This window comes from Canis lupus, chromosome 5 (genome assembly GCF_011100685.1).
Source record: "Canis lupus familiaris isolate Mischka breed German Shepherd chromosome 5, alternate assembly UU_Cfam_GSD_1.0, whole genome shotgun sequence".
NCBI classification, from domain to species: domain Eukaryota; kingdom Metazoa; phylum Chordata; class Mammalia; order Carnivora; family Canidae; genus Canis; species Canis lupus.
The window spans coordinates 41,280,087-41,306,069 of record NC_049226.1 but is presented as its reverse complement, the minus strand read 5'-3'; the positions used below and the strand labels follow the sequence as shown (position 1 = coordinate 41,306,069).

At 60.3% G+C, this 25,983-nt stretch overlaps 2 protein-coding genes across 6 annotated transcripts in view; one reads left to right on the top strand and one right to left on the bottom strand.

The window, feature by feature from the left end:
• The window catches only part of SLC5A10 (solute carrier family 5 member 10), a 56,307-nt gene that overhangs the window by 3,983 nt on the left and 26,341 nt on the right, over positions 1 to 25,983 (top strand). For both annotated transcript variants that reach the window (XM_038537073.1, XM_038537072.1), the window contains exons 2-9: positions 1,277 to 1,348; positions 1,637 to 1,741; positions 2,128 to 2,187; positions 2,901 to 3,005; positions 6,559 to 6,664; positions 6,929 to 7,009; positions 8,402 to 8,607; positions 12,292 to 12,427. In XM_038537073.1, the coding sequence (XP_038393001.1) occupies positions 1,277 to 1,348; positions 1,637 to 1,741; positions 2,128 to 2,187; positions 2,901 to 3,005; positions 6,559 to 6,664; positions 6,929 to 7,009; positions 8,402 to 8,607; positions 12,292 to 12,427 (871 nt within the window). The remainder of the gene's footprint in view (positions 1 to 1,276; positions 1,349 to 1,636; positions 1,742 to 2,127; positions 2,188 to 2,900; positions 3,006 to 6,558; positions 6,665 to 6,928; positions 7,010 to 8,401; positions 8,608 to 12,291; positions 12,428 to 25,983) is intronic.
• FAM83G (family with sequence similarity 83 member G) overlaps positions 6,329 to 25,983 on the bottom strand; it is a 30,362-nt gene continuing 10,707 nt past the window's right edge. Inside the window, exons 3-7 of one of the 4 annotated variants that reach the window (XM_038537070.1) lie at positions 22,385 to 22,552; positions 14,928 to 15,052; positions 12,931 to 14,176; positions 10,475 to 10,535; positions 9,002 to 9,183 (exon numbers count right to left, since the gene is read on the bottom strand). In XM_038537070.1, coding sequence (XP_038392998.1) covers positions 9,134 to 9,183; positions 10,475 to 10,535; positions 12,931 to 14,176; positions 14,928 to 15,052; positions 22,385 to 22,552 — 1,650 coding nt within the window. In that variant the 3' untranslated portion in view covers positions 9,002 to 9,133. Of the gene's footprint in view, positions 9,184 to 10,474; positions 10,536 to 12,277; positions 12,488 to 12,930; positions 14,177 to 14,927; positions 15,053 to 22,384; positions 22,553 to 25,983 lie in introns of those variants that run through there. The other 3 variants (XM_038537068.1, XM_038537069.1, XM_038537071.1) reach the window with 3 other exon arrangements.

Genomic DNA, 25,983 nt, shown 5'->3' with positions numbered 1-25,983 from the left:
AAAATATTAGGGGGCACTGGGTGGCTCAGTAGTTGAGCGTCTGCCTTCAGCTCAGGTCATGATCCTGGGGTCCTGAGATCGAGTTCCACATCAGGCTCCCTGCCTGGGGCCTGCTTCTCCCTCTGCCTGTGTTTCTGCCCCTCTCTCTCTGTGTCTCTCATGAATAAATAAATAAAATCTTTTTCAAAAAATAGAAGAAATCAAGGCCAAGAAGCTCTCAGAATCCTTGACTCAAAAGTCGTCACACAGAGACAAAAATCCCACCGCTTAGGGGCGCCTGGCTGGCTCAGGCAGTAGAGCACGTGTGAGACCAAGCCCCACATTGAACATGGAGCCTACTTAAGCCATTTGAAAGTGTATAGCTCAGTGGTATTTAGAACATTCACGTGTTGTACAACCATTACCTCATCTGGTTCCAAAACTTTTTCATCACCCCGCAAGGAACCCCACACCTATTAATAGTCATTCCCCTTTGCCCCCTCTCCTCAGCCCCTGGAAACCACTACTCTACTTTCCGCCTCTATGGATTCACCTGTTCTGGACATTTCATTCCCATGGGGTCATTACCATACGTCGCCTTTTGCATCTGACTCCTTTTATTTGGCAGAATGTTCTTGAGGGCCATCTGTGTCGTGACAGGTGTCAGAACCGCATTCGATCCTGTGGTCGGGTAATATTCCGTGGTATGGACAGTCCACCTTTTGTCTGTTCGTCAGGTGATGGGCATCTGGTTGTGTCCATCAATTGGGCAACAATTGGGCTGTTATGAATATGCTGCTATGAACATTCAGGTACAAGTTTTGTTTGAACGTAGGTTTCCAGTTCTCTCGGAGGTGCAGTGGAATGCTGGGTCATTGCGTTCCCAATTAAGTGTTGACTGTTTAAGTCTTTGAAGAGTTCTCAGACTGTCTTCCACTGCAAGGGCACCATTTTATGTTCTCTGCAGTGGTTGTGAGGGTTCCAATTTCTTTTCCTTTTTTTAAATTTATTTTTATTTAATTTATTTATTTACTCATGAGAGACACACAGAGAGAGGCAGAGACATAGGCAGAGGGAGAAGCAGGCTCCATGCAGGGAGCCCGACGTGGGACTTGATCCTGGGTCTCCAGGATCACACCCCGGCTGAAGGTGGTGCTAAACCGCTAAGCCACCCAGGCTGCCCTTTTCTTTTCTTTCTTTTTTTTTTTTTTTATAATTTAAATCCAATTTGCCAACATATAGCATAACACCCAGTGCTCATCTCATCGTGTGCCCATTTCTGTCTCCGCTCTTGCAGTCCTCATGCCGGGCCAGCAGGAACACCGTGAGAGGCTACTTCCTGGCGGGCCGGGACATGACCTGGTGGCCGGTGAGTGCTCTCCTCCCCCCCACAGCCCCTCCTTCTGGTGGGACTGGACCCCTGGTGCAGGTGCCCGCTAGGGGCCCATCCCTGAGGTCACCTTGTGTGCCTTCCTCACCCAAGGCCGCCACCCCCCCGCCCCCAGCCCAGGCAGGCAATGATGGGCCGGGTGGAGGCTGGCGGGAGTCCTGGAGCTGGGAGTGTAGGGATGGGGTGCTGGGAATTGTGTAAAGGGTGGGGGCTTCGGAGTCTGGGGAGGGGGGCTGCTGCTGATTCCTTGTCCTCTCTGTCCTCCAGATCGGAGCTTCTCTCTTTGCCAGCAGCGAGGGCTCGGGCCTCTTTATTGGACTGGCGGGCTCGGGTGCGGCCGGGGGCCTGGCCGTGGCGGGCTTCGAGTGGAACGTGAGCTGCCGGGGGGGGGGGTGATGGGGGGTGGCGGGCGGGTGTGAGAGGGGCAGCAGCCCCAGAGGACGCCGGTGGGGCTTCACCGGAGTCTGCCCTCGGCCCAAGGAGCAGCTCCCGGCACCTCAGGGTGGCCAGCGTCTGGACGGGTGGTGTTCCTGGGACAGGCTGGTCCTCGGATGGCCGAAGCGCTGGACAGGCCCGCGGGAGGGGAGCTTTAGCCTTGGCCCGGGGCCATCTGCTTACAGAGGCCCAGAGAGAGGACGAGGCCGCTGCGGGGTCCCGTGGCCAGGCAGGCCTCCAGACAACTGGTCCGGGCCATGTTTCTAGAGCAGGGTTTGTGGGAGCTGTGCCTGCCGTCCTCACTCTGCCTCTGTCCCCCTCAGGCCACGTATGTGCTGCTGGCCCTGGCCTGGGTGTTCGTGCCCATCTACATCTCCTCAGAGGTGAGTCTACACCTGGGGCCTCGGGATGGCCTCGCCTGGCTCGGGAGCCTTGGTCGGGCTCGGCGGAGCGGATGAGCGGCAACCCTGGCTTTGCTCAAGAGTTGGTGCGCGAACCCACTGCTCTCAGGGCTGGATTTGTTATTAATGCAACTAATATCCCTATGGACTCATGAAGACACGTCCCCGAGGACCTCAGCCTGGGGACTTTGTTGGTTTCTCCTATCCCTGCTTGCTGTGCCTGGGGGATAGGCTCCGTCTGCTTGAGCACACAGGCTGCAGACCTGGGGGACACACGGGGGGGGGGCATATCTGGGGGGCCACACCTGGGCAGCACACCTGGGGGCCACACCTGGGCGGCACACCTGGGGGGCATACCTGGGCGGCACATGTGGGCAGCACACCTGGGGGGCACACGTGGGGGCCCCCTCCCAGGTGATTCTGTCCCTGACCTGCCCACTCCTTCAGCCCCAGCTGGGCAGTCACTGACCTCCAGTGGCTTCCACTTCCTGGATCTCCTAGCCGTCATGGCCATCTTCCCCATTCAGCTGTGTCATAGCTCATCTGGGTTTGTCACAACAGCCCCCAGACTTGTCTCTCTGTCCCTAGTCACAGTCCAGGTTCTGGGACGGTGGTAAGCGGGCCTGGCTCTGTCCTGGAGCAGCTCTGGCCCTGAACTCGGGCAAGAGCTTAGTCCCACCCCCGTGTCTCCCCAGATCGTCACCATGCCCGAATACATTCAGAAGCGCTATGGAGGCCAGCGGATCCGCACCTACCTGTCTGTCCTGTCCCTGCTGCTGTCTGTCTTCACCAAGATATCGGTGAGCTGCGCTGTACTCCCAGCGTCCGGCCAACACAGCCTGGAATCCTCCCTACTCTGGGGGCCCTCAAACACACCTGACATGCCCATCTCTGTCTCTGGGTCCCTAGCTGGGGAAACTGAGGCCCAGAGAGGGGCAAGGAGTTGCCCACCCAGTGAGGCTGGCCTAGCAGGCCTTCTGCCTTCTGCTCGGCCCCAGGTCTAGATATGAGGGTGTTGGCGTTCTCCCCGGGAGAGGTCACTGGTGGGGGCGCGGAGGTGAGCCAGGACTGTCCCCTAGGGGGCGCTGAGCGCGCGGTCTCTGGCGGCTCCCAAGCTGCAGGGAGCCCGGCCTGTGGCCCGTCAGCTCCTTCACACAGCTGACCCCTGGCGGCGCCCTTCGGGCACTGCGGCGCCACCCTCGTGGGCCCTCCAGGCCTCTTTGCCCTGGGGGCCTGGACTTGTCCCCCTAGGAGGGTAAGAGTGGAAAGCACACCCTGAATGCCAACCAGGGCCCACTTAGGCCAGCTCTTCACACTGTCCCCTCTCTGGTCCCAGAAGTATCTGACCTAGAGATACCTAGAATCCAGGCCCCCTGACCTGACTCTCCTGGACACATCCTACACCGCCCGCCCGCCTCTCTCCTTGACATCTGTTCCCCACCCCACGTCAGTGTCTCCCCCATTTCTTCTCTCTGTTCATTGATGTGTCCCCAGTGCTTCTATGGGCCTGGCATACGTCATGGGATTGAATGACAAAATATGCCAGGGGCCAGCTAATTGTTTCCATGAAGGGCCAGAAAGTAAATATTTTTAGCTTCGCAGGACACACACCAGTTACTGGACTTTGCTGCTGGAGTGAGAAACAATGTGTGTGACTGGACTTGGCCTGTGGGCTCTGCTGTGCCAACCCCTGGGATACACATGTAAACGTATCGACTTGAGCACCTACTGTGTGCTGGGCCCTGGGCGATAAACACATTCCTTATGTTCAGGGAGCTTTGTGTTCCAGAAAGATAAGTACACAGGCCAATATAATCACAATAGTAAAAGTGTGGTGAAAGGAGCAAAGGCGGGGCTGAATTCTAGAGCGATGAGAGCAGGGGCAGAGGTCAGGCTCCCTTCGGAGAGACTGGTTCGCATTGAACATGCCAGGCTCGCAGCGGCGGAAGGAAGGAAGGGGTGAAGGTAGAGGTGAGGCTGGAGCTCGGGGAGGGGTGAGTGACGCAGGGGACGGCAGGGGCGGCCTGCCAGGTGGCATAGGGCTGCTGGGCCTGGTTAGCTGGATTTTGTTCTATGTGCTATGGAAATGCTGAGAACTTGATTTTCCTCTGGATAAGGGATGGGGCAGAGGGTGGGAACAGCTAACGTGGGAGTGTTTTGGAAACAGCAGTGGCCAGAGGGTCGGGTGTAGGGAGTGTGGCAAAGGTGAGAAGTTTCTGGAGCCCTGAAGGGGCAGTGGTGGCCTCGATGGAGGGGGCAAGGGGCAGGACAGGCTCCTTTGGGGGTCTTGCCTGCCCTCCCTCCAACCTCCCGGAGGGCAGGTCTCTGCAGAGGGATGGAGGGCCTGTATCTGTGTCCCCTCTCTCCACATCTGCATCCCCCCCTCCAGATAAGGGCCACCGAGGCCCAGGGAGTGACGTGACCTGCTCAGAGCTGTGTATGTTTAGGATTTCTAGCTTCTACCGAGCCACAGCTCTCCTGGGACCCACAGAAGACAGGGCTCGGGCTGCAGGAGAGGTTGGATTGGGTTGGGTGCCATCAAAAGCTCCCATTGGGGCCTCCCTGGGAGCCTGTAGGCAATATTCTACTTGCTGCGGCAGCAAGTCCTTCCTGGACACTGTGCAGGGCCCCAGAGGGAAGACAGCAGCCAGAGTCCTACCTCCACACCTTGGCCTGTGTGGCTCCTGACCCCTGTCCAGGTCCTCATCACTCCTTAGGGCCCACTCTCACGGAAGAACGTTCCTGAGGAGGAGAGGTTACAGGAGCTGCATCTGGGAAGACAGTTCTGGAAGATGGGGGGTGCAGACTGGGCAGCTCCAGGTCACAGGGACCCAGCCAGTGCTGGGGGTGCAACGGTGGCCAGCCTGGTGTGACCAAGTCACCCAGCCTCAGACAGACCTATGGCTGGGGCCTGAAGGCTCCCATTGAGGCGGCCTGGGTCCACGGAGGGTCCTGAGTGGTGGCTGGAGGATGAGCAGGCAGGGGGAGGGGCTGCTTCTTTCTAGAGGACTCCTGTCCCCCTTCACTGGCCACTCTCACCTCTGATACCTGGCAGGAAGTCCCTCCTCTCCCCAGGCCTCAGTTTCTTCTCTGGTCTGATGGGACAGGGGCTCGAAGAGTCCTTCCTGCTCTGACATTCACCACCTTGGGCTTCTGTCCTCAGGCTGGAGGTAGACACACTGTTCCCAACACACACGCGTGCATGCTCACGCACATGCACACCACCAAGCCAGCCAGAGTGAGTGGCCGCTCTTCTCCCAAAAGCACCTTGTTAGAGTCCACACTGGCTGGTCTCTCCCAGGGAGGGTAGAGGAGGAGCCTGGCGGGAGAGCTACAGGGGACAGAGGCTGTGGAGTGAGACCCAGGTTCTGTGGGCGCTGTGTCCTCAGGGCTGGGGCCGGGGCAGAGGGTCCACACGCCGACTGGGCAGTGCTGGCTGGCTCGGTGTCGGGCCAGGCGCTGCAGTCGTTCCGGGCCCGCGCCCCTGGGCCTTGTGCTTCCCCCCACACGCAGGCTCGGCTGACCCATCACCTTGCCAGGCTTCTCAGGAGCCTGTTGGCCCCAAAGGCTGTATTTCGGGTCAGCTCTCCTGCACTAAGGAGGCCCAGAATGGCAGATTCGGAGCCCCTTGCCCAACCCCAGGTCCCACAGGACAGAGTCCTGCCGGCCTTCCCTGGGCTCACCCCTGGGGGTGGAATTATGGTTGGAAGGCTCACTGCAGGACGAGGGCTCCGGCCCCTTATGCTGCCCCACAGTCAGGGATAGGTGCGGCGGGATCCAGCCCAGGGGACCAGCCTCAGCCTGAGACACGGTCCTGGCTTCACTTCAACCCCACCGGAGGGCAGTAAGCAAGACTGCCCGTCTGTTCCCCAGCCTGCCCCCCTCAACACTTCTGGTCTCTTTTCACACCACCACTCCCTGGTCTAATGAGGAGCAGAGAATAGGGGGGCACACCCAGATGGGACTGGCCTGGAGACCAAAGCTGCAGACCCATCTCCTTGCGCCTCCCTCAGGGAGCCCTCCTGGACTCCTCCTTGTCCCCCTGACCTCTGGGAAGCCAGGGTACAGGGCTCCTCCCTTCACATATCCCCCCAGGGGCCAGACTCAATAACAACTCTGCTCCTTGGTAGCCACTTCGGACTTTATTAACATCAGCAACATCCCCTGCACACAGCCTGTCCACACCCGGGACCCCCTCCCACCCTTGCGACAGCGCCGACAGGTGTGTAGGGGAGGGAGTGCGTGTCTGTCCCTCCCTGTCCATGGGGCATCGTGGCCACATGTCACATGAGTGCTGCCCTGGCTCCTGCGGTCACCTCGAGCCTCCACACAAGTTTCTTTCCGGTTCCCCAGATTGACCTGTACGCGGGCGCCCTCTTTGTGCACATCTGCCTGGGCTGGAACTTCTACCTTTCCACCATCCTCATGCTCATCATCACGGCCCTGTACACCATCGCAGGTACGTGCCCAGCCGGCGGCGGGCTCGCAAGGGGAGCTGCCCCCCAACCCGCGCACCCGTGTGGCTGGGCAGATGCGTGCCAGAGCCTGAGGGGCTGGCGGGGCTCAGGGGGCCGCCTCCTCAATGGCCCGGCCCAGTGTGGATGGGAAGCTGGCTCTGCGGGCCCAGCTGATGGGCCCCACAGCTCAGCCGCCCACGAGCGGGCAGGGGACACGTCTGCGGGAAAGCAGTCCCTCCCTCCAGCCTCCTTGTTTCTACCCACAGGGGGCCTGGCTGCTGTGATCTACACGGACGCCCTGCAAACGCTCATCATGGTGGTGGGGGCCATCATCCTGACTGTCAAAGGTGAGGCTGTCTGGGGGCTGGCCTGCCCGGACCCAGGTGCCAGCACTGGGTGGGGGTGGACTCCCAAGGACAAGCCACCAGGCAGTCAGTACCCCCGGATGGTCTTCCCTGGATGACAGAGGCTGCCTGTCCTCTCCCACCGCCAGCGCCCAGCTGTGTTTGTCACCAGCTCCGGCCTCAGGTCTGGTGTGGAGCTGACCCAGGAATGCTGGGCCACTGCCCCTGTCCTGGCTCAGGGCTTGATGGTGAGGTGTGCACACAATCAGGAGACCACAGAGCTGCCTGGGCGCCTGCTCCAACTGTTCAAACTCACGTCCGTAACCCCAAGAAGTGCTGCTACAGCCCGCTGGCCGTGGCACGGAAAGAGAGAAGAGGGTTTAGACCGGTCGGTGCTACTGGTCTGGTAACCTGGAGGGCTGCCCCAATAGGTAGTGAACTTCCCGTCTCTAGAAGTACACAAGAACTCTTGAGCCTCCTCCAGATGCAGGCTGTAGGATCCCGTGGCCAGGCAATCTCGGACCTCTGTACAGTGTTCGTACATTTGCCCCAAGTACTCGTCCGGCCCAGGCTCCAGGTGGCAGTGAGGCAAGGACCCAGGGTCCGGGCAGCAGGCTTCCTGGTTGGGAAAGGCAGGGTTGGGGACAGATGAGACAGAGGATTTCCTGTATTCAGTCGTCTCTGTATCTGCCTCCTTTCAGACCAGGGACCTGTGTCCCCAGGAGCCACTGCAGGAGGGGGACCCAGGCAGCCAGGGCCAGCCTGGATGGGAGGGGACTGATTGTAGACACAGCAAAAGCCACAGATGGGCCAGAATTTGGCCACACAGGGCCCTGACCCTGAGGTAGACAGAAACAGTGAGGGAGTGAAAGTGGTCTGGTCTCGAGACAAAAGCCTTCGGGCCTGAGCCCAGCCGGCTGGCCACGCGGCCCTGGTCACTCCCCTGCCCCTGCTGGGACTTGTTTCTGTTCTCAGTGCTACATGACTGCCAGCCATCCTCAGCTTTGCCAAAATCACATCCTTCGGAAGCCTCAGCTCAGGACTTTAACACTTTAGACTCCGCGGGAAGGTCCTCAAATGCCAAGAAAGAATACTTTGGCTCCCTTGATTTGACAACCTGAAGCTTGGCAGAGAACCCCTTGCCCGGGGCCAACAGGCATCCAGGGCCAAGAGGACACTGTGGTGTCCAGTGCAAAATGCTCATTTAATAGTATATTTTAAATACAAATAAAACAGCCATTTGAATTCCCCGATTTTTTAAAACCCTGTACCCTCCATGCCTTTCTAGACACCAGGAAAGGTGAGTGGGAAAAAGTCAAGTTTGATGCATTGGGAAGTGGGGGCCCGGAGTCAGGGCCACCAGCCACCAACCCGTCCCTGTCCCACCCCCTCCAGCTTTTGACCACATCGGCGGGTATGAGCAGCTGGCGGTCGCCTACGCCCAGGCCATCCCATCCAGGATCATCGCCAACACAACCTGCCACGTGCCGCGTGCAGATGCCATGCACATGTTCCGAGACCCCTACACAGGGGACCTCCCGTGGACTGGGATGACCTTCGGTTTGACCATCATGGCCACCTGGTACTGGTGCACTGACCAGGTGAGTGTCAATGTCGCCATCCACCCCACCTTCCCACCTTCCGGGGTGGGCTCTGGTCCGGGCGGCCCGTCTGCCAATCCCTGGAGCAGCCCCGCAAACACCTGCTTGGTGAGTCTGGGCTGGGGCAGAGGCCACGGACCGCATGGCCCCAGGCCCAGGGACAGGATGCTAGGGGTCCTTGCGGTCCCTGGGGGCCTGAGGCCTCCGTTTAGAATCAGAGGAGGCCCACTGGCCACTGCCCGTCCTGGCCTTGAGGTGCTTCGACTGGGACAGTTTGGAGTACGGGATTCCAAAAGGACTTGGGTGCTCCTCAGGGACTCTGCCATCGGCCTGGGGGCTGGCGTTTTGGGCTGGCCTTGGGGTCCCAGGATCTGCCAGCGTGCGGGGCATGGGGCCACCCTTGACCTGCCAGGGGTATGGGCCTGCCACGGCGGGGCCCGCTTTCCTGGCCGAGCTCTGGGCGCCGTCAGCAGCAGGGCGGTACCGCAGGGGTCCCGAGGTCCTCATCGGCCGCAGGAAGGCATCTTTATCCCTGGTCCCCGAGACAGGGACTCTGTAGTGGGGGCTCTGCTGGCCCTAGGGAGAAAGAGCAGAAGACAGTGAGGACACCCCAAGCTGGCACGCCTGGCTTTGCCTCTTGGCCTTGCCGCACACCAGCTGGCGGTCCTCAACAGGTTTCACTACCTCGTGCCTCAGTTTCCCCATGTCATATGGGAATGATCCCGCCTTTTATGCTTACAGTAAGGGAGGCTTCCGCTGTTCCTGCCCCAGCTTCCTCCATCTGTCAATGGGGTTGGCACCTCGATCTGGGCCAGGAGTTCGAGTGAGGGCAGGGGCTGGGTCATCTTCTGGAGTCTGACTCTTGTTCTCCCTGAGCCGTGAACACACCAGGGGACCCCAGACAGACCGCCCCCTCCGAGCAGAAGTTCTGCCTGCCCCAGAAGGCCGGGGGCAGCTCTAGGAAGCACTCTGTGAGGCAAGACACAGCCATCCTGCCTCTGGACCTGCACCCCCAAGGGCCCCACCACCGCGGGATGGAGGAGGAGAGCCTTCCCTGCGAGATAGGCCCAGCCAACCCCATTCCCAGGCCCAGCAGGTAGAACTGGGATCTGCACCCAGAATTGAGTGACGTCCCCCATGGCCATGGCTCCCATCCAGTGAGCAAAGTGTTCAGTGGGCTCAGCCCTGGCCCAGGCAGGAGGATCGTCTCTGGGCTGTGTCAGTGGAGAGTGATCCAGGTTAGGAGGCTTCAGGAACCCTGAGAGGCTGGGCCTCAGTTTCCCCAGCTATAACATGATGCTCCAAGATTGCTGTCTCCCATGTGGGCCTTTAGGGCACAGATGAGCTGACAGCAGGTGTCTGCCCAGCATCTCGGGAGAGCGGAGCCCTCGCCCATGCCCCTCCTCTCTAGGACACCTCTCTTTTCCCCACTCAGCATGGGCCTGGTGTGGCACAGGCATTTCGAGGCGGGATGTCAATCAGGAGAGTTTCCCATGAAGGCCAAGTGAGTCAGCACACTGCCTGGCCTCAAGATCAGGGCTGGCTGGGCCCTACTGCATGGATAGGAAGGTCACACGAGGAGGCCAAGGCAGGCCACGGCTGACCCCAAGGTGGTCCTGACTACCACCAACATTGGGGCCCCACAGCCTGGCCACAGCCTTACTTCCCTGTCGTCCTCCCGCTCAGGGTTTGCCTGGGGGACGGCCAGGTCCTGGCCCAGCACCCTCACAACGTAGGTGCCTTTGCACCGGATCCCGGGTGCCTGGTCCTACTCTGCCCCTCCCTGGCCTCGGTGGCCCTGTCAGAAACGCAGGGAGGCACATGGGCCAGGAGGCTTCCTGGGGTCCTGCCCTCTCCAGCAGCATACCTTCTGGCACCTGCTGCTGCTCCATGTCACAGGGAGTCTCCCTCTTAGGAGGTGACAGCACCTGCATCAATCACACAGTGGGCACCTTGTTGTGACCACCAGGCCAGCTCAGGACTTTCCCAAAGAGTGGCACTCAGGGAACTCGTGAGCAGCCAGGCACGGGCTTGGCCATCTACACGGCAGCAAGCCCGCGGGTCAGTGGTAGTATCCCATTTTGCAGATGAGGACCCAGGGGCTCGGGCAGGTTAAGCGGCTGAGCACGAGGAGTGAATGCCAGCTCTGGCCAAGCCTGTGCTCAGAGGTGCTGGGGATGTGGTAGCCCGCTGACCCAGGGAAGGTCCCGGCCTCGCTGCCCGATGCTCGCTCTGCCGGGGCAGTGAGCCTCAGCATCTCCAGCTGCAGAATGGGGTGACAGCAGCTTCCCCCACTACCTCCTAAAACGGGCCACTGTGAGTATTGAATGAAATAGTGGGATTTGATGCATGGGGTTTTAGGAAAATGCTTTTTCTCTCCCATGAGGAGTGCAGGGCTCTTGCAACCACAGGATATCTGAGGGGAAGGGTCTACAGAGAGCTGTATCTAACCCACTCACTGCCCAGACAGGGACACTGAGGCCCAAGGTGAGGCAGGGACTTGTCCCAAGTCAGAGGCAGTTGCTGGAGAAGCAGGAGTGAAGCCAGCATGTCCTGCACACTCAGGACCCCCACTTCTGCACCCTGTTCCACCAGGAGCTGAGTCTCAGAGGGAAATGCTGGGAATTATCCATTCAACTAGCATGTTTGGAAAATAAGTGAAAAATCACAGATTCTCACTCCTGAACTGCAGGTGGTGATTTACAGCGCAGAACACCTGGGGCACCTGGGTGGCTCAGTGGTTGAGCATCTGCCTTCGGCTCAGGGCGTGATCCCAGGATCACTTCTGGGATCGAGTCCTGCATCGGGCTCCCTCTGTAGGGAGCTTGCTTCTCCCTCTGCCTGTGTCTCTGCCTCTCTCTGTGAGTGTCTCATGAATAAATAAAATTTTAAAAATAAATAAAGTTTTAAAAATAAATAAATTGCAAAACACCCAATGAAAAATACTTAAACGTAACAGTTGTAGACTGTACAACCCTATAAACATACTGAAACCACTGAATCGTACGGTTTACATGAATATATCTCTATAAAGCTGTTCAAAGTTACACTTAAAAAAAAAAACCACACAACGAAAAAATCACTTCAGAGCTGGGAGGGATCTCAGAGATGCCATTGCTTCCAATGATTGGTCCTGTCCCTCTTCCCGTCCTGCAGATCTGGAAACTGAGGCCCAGTCAGGATTTGCCTAGGGCTACATGTGGAGCTGCGCTGGGGCAGCTCCTAGCATCCCTCCACTGCCTGACCACAAGCTCCCCCAAACCCCAGGGTTTAAAGCTCCAGACCTCGGCCAGAGATGTAACACTGGTGTCAGTGTGTGCTCCTGGCACATACAAGAGTGTGCAGCCACTCTCACGGGGCGCAGGAGATGGGGGTGAGGGGTCCCAGGTCCCGTCCCACCAGGGTGGCCTCCGGCCCTGACAAGTGCCAGTGTGTCAGGCCAGGCAGGATCATGCTTTCCCTCCTCAACAGACACATGAGGAGACTGAGTCTGAGCCCCTGGAACGGCATGATCTTGCTTCTGGTGGGAATGCTGTCGGGGATCAGGCTGCCATTGCCTCCGGCAGCCCGAGGGCTAACAGGACAGCACCCTCTCTCCCGCCACCCCCTGAGCACAGCATAGAGAAACCCCAGCTCAGGTGCTCCTGAGGGGGCCTGGGGCTCACCCCCTTCTCGCGCCCCCAGGTCATCGTGCAGCGCTCGCTGTCCGCCAGGGACCTGAACCACGCCAAGGCAGGCTCCATCCTGGCCAGCTACCTCAAGATGCTGCCCATGGGCCTGATCATCATGCCAGGCATGATCAGCCGTGCGCTCTTCCCAGGTAGGACGGCCACGGGGCTGGGCCGAGGCTGCAGGGCGCCCACACTTCTGTGTCCTTGACCTACAGCGGTCATCAGGAGGAGAGGCAAAGCACGAATGTGGGCTGTTTCCTGGTCCAGGGGAGAGGGGAGGACAATGGTCCCCAGGGCCATAATCAAAGGGACTGGCATGGTAGTGGCTTGACATAAAAGGTCCAGACGAGGACCACTTGCTGCCGTGTGACCTTGGGGGGCGTACAGGGCCAGGTCTGTGCTGTCGGCAAACAGGGAGTGGACCACCCGACGGCAGGGCAGAGTCGACTCCCTGAAACTCGAGCGTCAGAAATTTCTGTATTTTAAGTACGTTTCCTCTCAGCTCCCAGCAGCCGGCTTCGGTTGCCCTTATGGGGTGCTGGGGCGGTGGGTCCCAGCGTTGGTAAGGACTAGTCGCATGTGCGGCCCTGGGTGGTTGCTACCTACCCCCTGCCCCGGTGGGGACCCCTCGTGTGCAGGGACCCCCACTCACCTGTGTCTCCTTGTCCATGGAATGTGGAGCCTGTGTCCTCCTTGGGGTAGCTGCCTCTTCTCTCTCCCGACCTGGGGCCCATGGTAAACCACCCAGGGGTCCACCAAAGGTCCCTCGGGTCATGTGGGGAGCACTCAGCTGTCGGCGGGGGGTCTGGGCTGGCCCGTTGGCTACCTGCTCTGAGTGGCGCCTCTGGAGAGGAACCGAGCGCCCCCTCACCTCAAAATACTCGTCTGACACAGAAGAGGAGGCCGCCGAGGGCCGCTGGGGGCCGGGGCTGTGGCCAGAGCTGCCTGAGAGGCTGTCCTGGTCACTGAGGGTCACATAGTCATCATCATCTTCATCCTCCTCCCCATCTAGCCCGTTGGGGATCGCTGTTCCCTGGCCGTCAGGGTCATCCAGGGTCAGAGACACCTGCCTCTGGAGTGGGGCATGGCCTGAGCTCCGTGTCCGGGGGGATGCGTGGTCTGTCCCATTCTGGGGCATCTTCTCTGCTGGGGTCTCCAGGGCCCAGTCAACACTGCCGTTGTCCTGGGCAAGTAGGTCTGCCACAGGGACCGTCCGGGGCTTGGGCACGGGGGGCTGTGGCTCGGGATCCCCCTGGGAAAGGCCGTTCTCAGCCAGGGCCCCATCCTGGGGGGCACTGGGCCCAGGGGCGGGGCTGCAGTCCTGGCTTTGCCTCCACAGTTGGGTGCCAGCCTGGGATGTGTCTCGGATCTTGATGCGGTTCATCTGGCTGGGCTGGGGGTTCCAGATGTTCGGGTCAATGATATTGATGTAGCCCAGGATGTCACTGCCGGGCTCCGGGTCCGGCTCCACCCACGTGGGCAGGTATTCGAACATGTTGGCTCGTTCCAGGTGGAGCAGCCCGGGGTGGACCGGCGGGGGTGCCTCCGGGAGGTCTCCGGGCCGCTCAGCCAGTGCGGCGCCCCGCAGCCCAGGGGGCTTCTTCACCTCCTGCTTCTCAGAGGAGGTCTTGGCGATTTCGTCGGCGCTCTTGGCCTTGACCAGCGCGTACTTGGGGTTGACCAGCTTCTTGGCTACGGTGCCTGAGGGCACCAGCGGTACCACGGAGGGCAGCACGACGGGGTCTGGCTCTGGCTCCTTCTCCATGGGGATGCCCTTGAGGCTGACGCCATGGGACATGAGGTACAGCTCCTGGAACTGCCGGTCGAACATCTCCACCACCTGGCCGGATAGCACGGAGATCACGTTCCGGTCCGTCCTTGCAGCCGACCACGTGAAGCTGCAGCACAGAGAGACAGGGTGGCCTGGTCAGGCACACGGGGGACAGTTTCCTCCCTCCAGCCTTGGGTTCCCGGTCTAGGGAGTCCTCCCCAGCCACTGCGCACTCACAGGCCGGGGCTCATCGGACTGGAGATGGGGGCCTGGATGGAAACAAGTGAGCAGAGGCAGAGAAGAGCACGAGCCTTGGGGTCAGACCTGAGCCCGGGACGAGTCGCTTGTGCTGGGGCTGCCCCCACCTGTGTAACACAGCACAATGTGGCACTTCTCTGGGCTGTGCAAGCACCCCGTAAGGCCGGTTGCAGAATGCCTGGTACAGCCCTGCTGTCCTCCAGCACCCAGGAGACAGGTGCTGGCACCAGTGGCTTTGCTGCATGGATGGGCATGGCTAGGGGCAGCCCCCACCCTGCTGGCCCCCATACAGGGGGGTTTGTGGAGCTGGGCTATGGCCATCCTGGCCCATCCTGGAGGCGGCTCTCTGAGTGACCGCCCTGTGTGCCTGGCCCACACCCATGTCCAGGCCAGTGACACTACTGGCTGGAACACCAGTCTTAAGGACAAAAGCCCTCCCCTGCCTGCTTCTGGAGATAGGCTGGCGGTGTGCGGGTGTGCCCCAGCCCTGCTTACACCTTAGCAGTTTGGGGACCAATGAACCGGAATAACCAGGGTGTCATAAGGCAGGATTAAGGGCAGAAACCATCTGGGAACAGGAGCCACCTCTGTCCCCAGCCCCTAGAAAGCTCGAGAGTCACCTGTAGGAGCCACAGATGGCCCGGTCTCCATCCACGAACATGAACTTCTGGGCCAGGGCCCCCTTGAACTTGGTAGCCGACCGTGTGAAGAACTCTGTTCCCCCACTGCTCCGCACCCTGAGATTCTGTGTTGGGGGACAGGAGGCACAATTACATGTTGGCAGGGCTGGGGGTGGGCAGCAACCTCCTCCTGGGGCTCAAAAAGGGCTTCGGGGGGTGGGAGGGTTGGATGGGGAAGGACAAAGCAGTAAGCCCTGGAGAAAGGGGTGGTGATTGTGGGGACCACAGGGTCTGGCCCAAAGTGGAAAGTGGTGGGAAGACAGGAGTGAGGCCAGCGACAAAGGGCGTGGCCTGCAGGGTGTCCACAGAGCAGACATGGGCAGGACAAGAGCTATGGGGCCAGGCCAGCACGGACAAGCTGCTGCAGGGTCTTGAGCGGAAGGGGCATGCAGACACATTTTAGCAAAATCCCACGGGGTCTGTGTGGCCGGGGAGGAGGGAGGCCCGCCTTCAGGCTTTCCCAGGGTGAGTAATCGGCCGGGCCTCTCTCCCAGTCTTCCCCACACGGCTGTCTCACTGTCCCTGCTGAGCCCCACTCACTGAGGACAGCTCCCAGCAAACTCCCCTATTTCCTGACAGGCCGCTCACTACCTGCTACGCACTCCTCACTGGGCTTGCACTGTGGCTCAGAGCCAGTTGGAGAGGCCCCCAGGGACCATGGGAAGGGGAGCTAAGACCCAGAGGGAGGAGATGGAGTCTCCCAGGTGTCATGAGCCGACCGGGCCCACCCCTACCTCAGGTCCGAGCCGGGTAGCTCCTGCCTTTCTCTGGACCCGGCCATGGAAGGGCCCTTCCTCCCTCCCCGGTGTGTGCTCTGTGGGGCACTGCTGGGCTGAGTGCTGGCTTCCCTTCCACCAGGAGGACTGGTGTCAGGCTGGAAATTTCATTTTGCACCCAAACCCCAGTGGGTCTGACACCTGCCCAGGGACAAGTCACTCCCTCCAAAAGGGATCCGTGCCAACTTCAAGCACAGGGCTGTTACCCCTTCTGCGCCTCCCCTGTCACCCTCGCCTATTCACTAGGTTTATTAACTGCCTGCCCATTCACGCACTCCTTGACCCCTGCCAAGACCCCAGCAGCAGTCCAAGAGGGCTGTGACAAGGACCCCACGCTGGAGGTGGGGGAGGAGGCAGATGAGTAAGAACTATAGGTCTGGGGGGCTGGGGCAGGCTCCCGGAGGCGGCTGACATCTGGAAGACGAGGATGAGTGGGTCGGGTGGGAAGAGGGTGCAGCATTCCAAACACAGGAACACAAAGGCCTGGCAACAAGAACAGCATCTAGGACCTGCGAGGACTTTGCAGGAGGAGGGTGGGCGACAGAGCCTGCAGAGCAGGCTGGGCCACATGTCGAAGAAAGACCCTACACCTGCTTAAGGGCCTGGCTCGGGCCTGGGGGCAGTAGGGAGCCACGAAGGGATTCAGGGCAGGAAGTGACCAGGTTAGAGCTGCCCGTAAGAACAGTCCTGGCATCCAGCAGGGGGGTGCATGCAGTGAACGGGGAGCAGGAGGTGGATAGGGAGGGGGCTTCTGTGGGTGAGGGAGTGCACGGCCTGAGTCAGGGCAGGGGTGACGGGGAGAAGGGAATGGGTCTGAGAGGGCCAGAGCCTACCCTCCGCTCGGGCCCCAGCCCAAGGGCGCTCCTTTGTCTGTTCCTTCTGTGAAAGTCCCAGACACTCTCAGCCAGGCAACCCTGGGGCAGTCACCAGACATTACGGGGCGGGCATGGATGCCCACCTGGCTGTGTGGGGAGCAGTCATTTGTTGTCGGGCCCAGCCCAGGAGGTGGATAAACCTCTGCTCCCAGGGCTGGCTCCCCTGCCCCCCCGCCCCAGGCTGCCTGTCTCTACACTGCCAGCTCAGCAGGAAGCTGGCCATGACCCAGGACAATTAGTGCTCGTGACTTTGTACCCAGCACCGAGCATGCTTGAGTGGAACAAAGATCCTGGAGGTGGTTTGAGGCCTTCCCCTGTCACCGGGGCCAGACCACAGCCCAGCTCTGTGGCTTCTATGGGCTCCTGGCCCAGAGCTCTGCATGCTGGGGCCACAGGCCTCTCTGTGGGCTAGAAGAGCTGCCAGCTCTCACCAGCATCTGCCCCCGTCCACCCCAAAGCCTGTCCCCATCAAGGGCTCCGGTCACCACCTGTATCTCAGAGTGACTCAACTCCATGTAACAGGCAGCCTTGGCTCCGCCAGATTTGCTGTGTGACTACGAGCAGATCTCTAGCCCTCTCTGGGCCTTAATCATACTGTCTATATGCTGTGGCCTCAGACTCTAAGACGATCCAACCCTAGGGCCAGCAGCAGGTGGGGGCTCGTGGTAGCACCCCGGCCTGTTTGTTCCTGGGTGGGCCCCGCCCCATGGGGCCTGGCCCCGATGAGGTAACGTCTCAGGAGTCAGGGCTCGGGTGAGCAGAGGTAGAGGATCCCACAAAGCCGCATTGTCTCTGAGCCCTGGGGCACCCCCAGCAGAGCATGTAGCAGGCAGGGTGGAGCACAGCCAGGCTGGCCCAAGTGGGGTGTCTGGGGCAAGTCCCTGGACCCTGTGGACTCTCAATTTCCTCGGGCATGAAAGACAGGCAGGGAGGCCCTGAGAGGACATCCGGGGAGGATGGCTGGGCAGTGCTCCGTCCGCTCCTAGAGTAGCTTTTCTCCTGACCACATAGAGGGCACAGTGGATGGCCACTAGGCTGTGGCAGTGCCCTGCCTGCACCCCCACTGGGGCTCTTATGCTCACAAAGAAGAACCTGAACCTGTCCCAAGCTGGCCAGGGCCCCCCACTGGGGCAGGGTGGGTCACTGAGCTCTGGTCAAACATGGCTCTAGTCCTAACACCAAAAGGATGCCAGCTGGGCCTCCTTGGGCCTCAGTTTTCTTACCTGGGAAATGGGCCTATGCAGCCTTCTGCTTCAGGGTTGCTGTGAGGACTAACTGGAGCCAGGATACGAGTGGGTAAGGGCCGGCAAGGTGCCCTGCACTCAGTGGGTGCTCCATGAATGAGGTGACAAAGGATGTGACAGCACATGCAGTGTGACAGGGATGGATGGGATCTCTTTTGCTCGGGAACCAAGAGGGGATTGACACGGAGGACCTGGAAATACCTAGTGTGTCATGGCTCAGGCCCAGGGAGGTCAGGACTGTCAGCCAAATGTGAGAGGGGGAGTGACCGACCTGCAGTCTCCCAGCCCATGGGGTCTCGCCCCCAGCTGTACCATGGTGGCTCTCTGCAGGGGCCTGAGGGGGAGTGGGGAGGCCCAGAGATGCATCCCGAGGGGGCCTGGCTGGTGACAGGGAGATCAGGCCAGCTACGCTGGCTGCAGGGGACACAGAGCCCATATCCCGTGTTTGGGGCACCCAGCCAGCCTCTGCTCTCTTCCAAAGGACCCGTTTCACCCCCTGTAACGGGGGAGTGGGAGCAACACCCACCCTGGCCTCTCCGTGCTGTCATGATGCTGGGAAAGGGGTAAGTGCAGCCCTGAGCCAGCCCAGCTCTAGGACCTTGCTGTCTTCGGGACTCCTGGCTCTGCCCCTAGGCTCAGCCTTGGCACTGCTGACATTCTGGGCCAGGTGATGCCCTGTGGTGGGGCCTGACCCGTACACTGCACCCCACATGTTTAACAGCGTCCTTGCCTTCTATACACCGGACACCAACAGTAGCCTCCCAGTCACAACCATTAAAAAAAGCCTCCGGACGTTGACAAATGGCCCAGGCCAGGGAGACCCTGCTTGGTCGAGAAGCGCTGCCCCATGCCCTGAGTCCATCACAGAGCCAGGCCAGGATCAGAGAAGGCAGGACAGCAGCAGGGGAAGCTGTGGGCACTGGAAGGGGGCCAAGGCTGGCCTGGCCGGCGTGTAACCGGAGCCACAGGCTAAACCCCTGCATCCTCACCATCGTGGCCATGGTGGCTGGAGTTTCCTTGTTCATCAGAAACAGGTCCAGCCCTAGCCCAAGTGGCCGCTGGTTTTTCCAGTTTGGCAGCACAAAGTCTACCTTTTCAGATCAGCCAGGCATCTTGCTGCTCCGGTCGTGTCTCAGAGATGAGGCTCGAGGCCTGGCCTAGCCTTCCCCTGCTCCCCCTGCCTCTGGGGCATCCATCAGTACTGAGTCTCAACCCAAATGTGCCTGGGTCACCCGGTGTGGCGCTGTGTGGGGACAAGAGGGCTGGGTCCTTTTCTCTGGGCCTATTCTCTGCTTGGAACATGGGGCACTCATTCCCGCACTCCCTGCCTGAAAGAGTCAGGGGCCAGCTGAGCCAGTAGGCTGGGGTGCTGGGGGCAACTGGGACCCTCACACCCGGGAGGGGGACTGGGGCATGGCCTTCACCCCACCTAGAAAGCAGGAGTTGGCTTGGCCCAAGCACCACAGCAGCTGTCTGCAGAATGTGCTGGATGAGCTCAGAGTTCAGGAGGCGTGAGGCTGGGGTAGGGGTGGTCGATGACCCCAAGGTGAGGGGGTGAGGGTGGCCTCTAGCCCGAACACACTTTGAAGGGGAAGGGGAGTCCCTTGGCTCTTAGATAAGCACTGAGGTCTCACGAAGAAGGCTCACTAAGTTCCTTACTGAGTGCCCTGCCCCCACATGGCTTCCTTTTACCCTTTGGAGCAGCCTTGCCAAACACATGGTGGAAATTCCCATTTTTCAGAAAGGAAATTGAGCCCCAAAAAGATTCAGTATCTTGGCTCAGGGTCCTAGTGCAGGCAGCAGAGCTAGGGCTCAGGCTGGGCTCACCCTTGTGGTCACAAGGATGACCCCACCAGGCACAGCCTGTACCCTGGGGCCTGTATGAGCTGAGGGCAGGTCACTGCAGAGCTGAGCAGGGGCGGCGGGTGGCCGAGGGCGGGCCCAGGGATTACCGGCAGAGGAAGTGTTCCTGAGACAGGTCTGGGCCCAGCTGGCCCGCGGGCAGGGAGGCAGGCCGGGCAGGCAGGCCCTCAACAAGGTGACACTTGGCCAGGGCCGGGCGCACAGGCGCCTCTGGCCACCTGCCCGGGCTGTGGAGGGGGCGGGCTCAACAGCAAGAATGGGGAGGTCAGGGTCATCCACTCTTTCCCACGAAGGTGCCCGCCCCTGGGCAGCGTCAGGGCAGCCCCTGCACCGCCCCCAGAGCAGGGCAGACTGCGCCAGGGACCCCTGGTCTGAGCTACGCCGCCCATGCTTCGGGCTATGCGCTCATCTCAAGCTGAAGTGTCAGGGGGAGGCCTCGCCGCACCCTCCCCTGCCCCGGGCCTGGGGTTTATAATTTCTTGTTATTGCCAGCAGCCGCGTAACTCCCCTGGGCGCACAGAGCGCTTTTACAACCATTGTCTCCTGTAATTTCATCCTCCGACAGCCTATGAGGCATCATTATGGCCACGAGGCGCTGGAGGCTCGGACAGGTGGAGCCACGTGCCCAAGTCCCACCGTGGTCGGCCCGGGGAGCCCCGTGGGCAGCCTCGGCCAGGCCGTCGGGCACTGGGCACCTCTGCCCTCCTCATCTGTGTCAACTTCCTCTCAGTGGCTGTTAGTTTCAGCCGCTGACTTGGCGGGATGACTTTGGGCAAGTCCCAGCCTCCCCTGGCCCGAGTCTCCCATCTGCCCCGTGGGAGCCTAGACCAGTGGCCTCCAGCCCCTTCAAAGCTGCGGGGCTTCACGCTGGGGAGCAGAGGGCAGGGTGGGCGGGCTGAGGGGCAGGAGCCAGCCCCCTGGGGAGGGAGCCGGGCAGCCCAGGAGCCACTTTCTCAGCCCAATCCTGCCTGCCTCCAGCTGCCCCCAGAGCTCCAAAAGTTCTGAGCAGACCTCCCCCTGAGTCTTCCCTACTGAGAAGAGGCAGCCAACAGGGGCGAGGCCAGTCCTGTGTTTAGATCCCACTCAGCATGGACAAGTCCACCTCCTGCTTCTTCCTCCTGCACCAGGAACACATGGGCGCTGAGCCAAGTGACGTGTATGAAGCACCCACCGGCTTTGTGGCCAGGGTGCAATGGGGGTGGGCCTCAGGGGTTCTCTGATCTGCTGCCCACAGGGCAGAGGCTTCTGCAGTCACCTTTCAAAGGACGCCTTGTCCACACTCTGGACCTCTCCAGCATGAGCTGTCTGCCCCGGGAGTCTATTCCCGGTGCTAATTACATGGCGGGCAGCGCGGAGGGTGAGTGTGGGGCTTGGGGTCAACCCACCAGGGAGACCACATGAAAATGTCCCAACAGCCACAGACTCACCGCCCAGAGAGCTCATACCCACTTAAAAGGACTCAGCTGGGATGGGTGGGCACACCTGACAAATACTGACAAATTACAAGCGCAGGAACCCAGCCCCTTGTTAACTAGCCTGGCGTCGCCCCTTCTTCTATGTTCAGATCACAGGCTGGAAGCCCATGGAAATCTGACCTGTCAGAGGTTGGGGCTCAGCCAGGGAGCTCTGGTCCTGGCCCCCATGCCCCTTATGCTTAACTTACTAGCAGTGAATAACACCTGGACAAGAGCCTCAATTTCCTTATCTCCAAGATGGGGACAACTGCCCTATCCCACTGGGTCATCACGTGGAGTAAAGAATCATGTAAAGTCCCTAGGATGGGGCCAACCCCAGCCAAGTGCTGTGAAAATATTTGCTGCTGTCATGCATACTGATCTGTACTCTCTGGGGAGCTTCCTGCACACAGCAGGTGGCAAGTCATAGCTGAGTGGAAGGAGGGCTCCTCCTGCCCCTCAACAAGGGATCAAATGCAAGGTCTCGGAGTGGAAAAGCCCAGCCACAGTGGCCTCTCTGCCCCTCTGGGGGGACCAATGAGATCCTGGAGCCCAGGGACAGGAGGTGATGGGCTCAAGGACATGCAAAGCGGCTCTAGGAACCCAGGCTCATCCCAATCTCTCCACCTCTGCTCCATGGTGTCCTTCCCTAGAAAGCCCTTTCTGCTCTCCATCCTCAAATTTATTTCAACTCTGCAGCCCTCAAGGCAGGCTTCCCTGACCTCAGCCCAAGGAAGCTGCCTGCCTCTGTCAGAGACAGATCCTAAACCCTAAACATCCTGGGTGGACATCCTACAGAGACAGATTCCAGCTAAGCCCCCAAAATAACTTCCTGGGAGTCAGAGCCCTCCAGGTAGGATGGGAGCTGCTGGAGCCAGGGTGGTGAGCACCCCGTCACTGGAGGAGTGCAAGCAAAGACAGGTAATCAATGCGGCATATGGGCTGCTTTGAAATAACATGTGATACAGCACCTGCGGAGGCCCCAGCACTGGATCAGCCCTTAGCCAATGTTTGTCTTATCTCTGCCTGCCGTTGGCGGTGTCCTGTCCCTCTGGGCGGTCAGGCAGGGGTCAGGTGACCACCTGGCAGGAGGCCCTAGGATTACTGAAACTCTCTGTGCCCGACACAGGGCTCCATCCCTAGAAGAGAGTCCTAGTTTGTGGACTGACCGACCAGCCAGCTCACCTTGAGGTGCCCCAGATGCATGCGGGCCCGCTCACACATGTGCAGGAAGTACTTGACGTTACTCTCGTCCACGATGATGTACACGGCGACCTTCCTCTTGAAGCCGGCATCCAGCAGGTCCTTGAAGATGTCCACATCGGTGAACATGTCCATGACCACAGCGATCACCTGTAAGCGGGAAGAGAGCAGGGCTGTCAGGTGGTGCGGCAGTGGGGACAGATGCTGCAGCAGGACACGCAGGCCTCCCACACCCACCACTGTCTCTGGGTGCCCCCTGCTAGCCCTGCTCCCCCCTGCTCCCCCTGCCTCAGCACTGGGACTGGGAAGCAGTGGGCTGGGGGCCTCTCTGGTCCCGAAGTTCTAGGGTGCACTCAGCACGTAGGATACAAGGTTCTCAATAGGTGAAACAGCCTGGAACAGTGGGAATGGAGCAGCACAGTCATCGTGCCCGCTGTCTCTGTAATACGAGACCACAGAAAACAAAGCCCAGTATCCTGGCCAACGAGGCCTGTGGTGTGGAGGGAAGACACCGTGCCGTGGAACCAGGGACGGTCTGCATCCTGAGGCCTGGAGCGTGTGGGGCCGGCCCCCAGAGCAGCCTGCCTTCCTGTGGGCACCAGGGCTCCGCACAGCAGTGCCCTGTTTCAGCCCCTTCCTGGGTTGCATTCCTGAACCACAGCAGCCCACACCATCCCTGGTGCCTGCCACGCTGGGATGCCGAGTTGAACCAGATGTGTCAACAGCCGGAAAGAGGCAGCAGCTGGCACAGCCGTTCATGAAGCCACTTGTGTGTCCCTGGGCTGCTGTGGACTTTGGCAGGCTTTCCGCCACCACCTCTCCTGTCTCTGAACGGAGCCCAAACCAGCACATGCTCTTCCTATTACGTGACAACATCTGTGCCCACAGCCGCTGACCTCCAGCCTCCTGGACTGGCTCAGGGTGGGGCCCCAGAGGTCAGAGTGCATCTGCCCCAAGCCCTAGCCCAGCGTGGGCAGTGACATGCCCCAGACCTGGCAGGCCTGAGTCAAAGCACAAGGACTGAAGAGGTATCAGGAGAGAACAGGGTGGTTGGGATGAGCTCACCTGCCTTGCTCACCTTGACAGCAGCAGATGTTTGGGACCACTGGGGCTCAGTGACCATCTTAGGCCCTCTCTTGTCCTCTCCCACCCCCATCCTATGGGGCAGCAATGGGGAGCACATGGGACCAGGGTCTGATGCTGACAACCAACGTAGACATCCAGCCCCTCCAAACATTTGAGACCGGCGCCACTGCCCTGTCCAGGGCCTGAGGACCTTCTGAAGAAGACTTAAGAAGTTGAGGACTAGGCCATACAATGAGCTGGGAATGGTCAGGCTAGAGCCTACCCAGGCCAGCTAGGGAGCCAAGTACACCCCCACGCCCACCCCCACCATGAGGGCAGCCTGACAGGCTCCCCTCACTGGGACCTGTAGGCATAGGGTGAAGGACAGGCAGCCTGGGGCCTGCTGGGGATGAGTCTGCACGCTGTAGTGAGCTCACCCTGCTGGCCCCCGCAGGCCTATCTGGGCTCCTCCTTGCCCTGCCCTGCCCTGGACACGATCTGTGTGAACCCTAGCAATTCACCCAGCTTTCTCTGTGGTACAACGGGTAGTGTAGCCACAGGACCAGCCGGGCTCCAGGAGGCAGGGGCCCAGAATTGACACCGTACTCTGGGGGACAACCACTTGCTGGCTTTGAGTCTCCAAAGGGCTGTTTCAGGTGGGGCAGGGGGAGTGGGTACAGTCTATGAGAGCCAGGGCCAGCAGGGGGAAGCTGACAGAGGCAGACGTTGGTGCCACTTGAGGAGGTGCTTTCTGACCCCAAGTGAGGCAGAGGTCTTGATAGGGAGTGAGCTCCCCATCCCAGGAGGTGTTTAAGGAAAGGCCAGAGACTGCTTGGCAAGGAGGTGGATGAGGGGGCAGATGAGCCAAAAGGACAGCTGGGTAGGCTCGCGACAGCCTTTGATTTCACCCATTGAGTGTGAGGTGATCCTGAGGTGGGAGGGGTGGAAGCAGGGCCTTCCTTGCCGGGGACCCCACAGCTCCAGAGTCAGCTCGGGGATCCCCTTGCATAAGGCTCTCCTGGAGGCAAACAGCTTCACGTGCCACCCTGGGAAGGGCACAGCCGACACGTTCCTCCCTGGAGCAGACATCACATCACCTCTTGCTTCCTTGTCACCGCCGCCCCCGACCAGATTGGTCAGGCCTGCTTCCAGGACCGGCCTGCCATGGCAGATGGGGACTTGCCCTGGGCCTGGGCTGGGGGACGTGCCCCAGCAGAACCCAATCCACGTGTGTCCTTCCCCACGTCGCCCTCTGGCAGGTAGGGTAGTGGATCCAGGGATCATCTGTCATTGGGCTGATCTGTTAGGGCCTGCCCCCCTTGCCCCCACCGCCCCCCCCGCCATGGTGGATCCCTCATGGGGTCCTGGGGCGAGCGCCAGTTCTTACCAGCACTGGGTTAGGTTCCAGGGGCGGTCAAAGGAGAGCTTGTCACAGGTGATGCTGGGAGCAAGGAGAGGGGACGATGGAGGGGAGGCTGGGATCTGGAGACGGTCCTTGGCCCATGTGTGCAGGGAATGCGCTGGGGAGAGGCGGGTGGCCTGGGTTCTAGCCCTGAAGCTCGAGCCTCATGACCACAGGAACCAGTGTGTCCACATGAGCAGCCGGACCAACTGCCGGGTGCCAGGGGGCGGGGGTGGCAGGCACGTGTACATCCTGTATTCCAGGCCTAGCATCGCTGGGGAACTGATGGGGCAGTGCCAGCCCCGCAACACAGAACCTACCCAGATCGCACAGGCCAGCTCCCAAGGGAAGGAAGGTCCCCAGGCCTACCCGTGTGTCTTACTGATGGGCAAGGCCTTCCCTGAAGATGTGGGCACAGAACCAGGAGCAGCCAAACACCCATGCCAACCCTCCTGTTCTCAGTGCCCAGGGGCAGCACACTGGGGGCAGCAGGAGGATGGCTGTGCCCACATAGGGGGCCAGCCACACGGTATAGACGTGGATGAGCCTGGAGCAGAGGGAAACACGGCACTGCTGTAGGAACTGGGCTTGAGTGTGCTCTATACCCAATGACCCCACGTCTCTCGGTGGTGCAGTGACGTGCAAGCTCCCAAAGTACGTTCGTCCCATGATTCCCCACACCTCCTCTTCCCATGCCTTCCCCAATCCAACAGATCCCATTCTGCCCCTCTCTCTGGCCTCCTGGCATCTCACCAACCTCCTGATGGTTTCGGAATTCCTGAAACATCCTTGGGAAGGGTGGACACCCACCCCCATGTCAGAGACGCAGACAGTGGGGCCCGGAGGAGGATGAGATGGGCTCCAGGTCCCACCTTGAACCAGTGGGATTGTAGACATGGGTCTCTGGCATAGGCCTCCCACATCCCGCCCTGAGCACTTCCATCACCCAGGCGGCTACTGGGGAGACTTGAACAAGGCAGGCAGCGTCTGACCCACAAAAGAGCAGCCTTCCCCCAACTGTGGCTGCAGTCCTCAACAGACACAGCCTGAAGCCTCGTAATACCTACTACTGGTGTTGCTGGCATGGGCGGGGGTGCAGGTGTATCTACCCCCC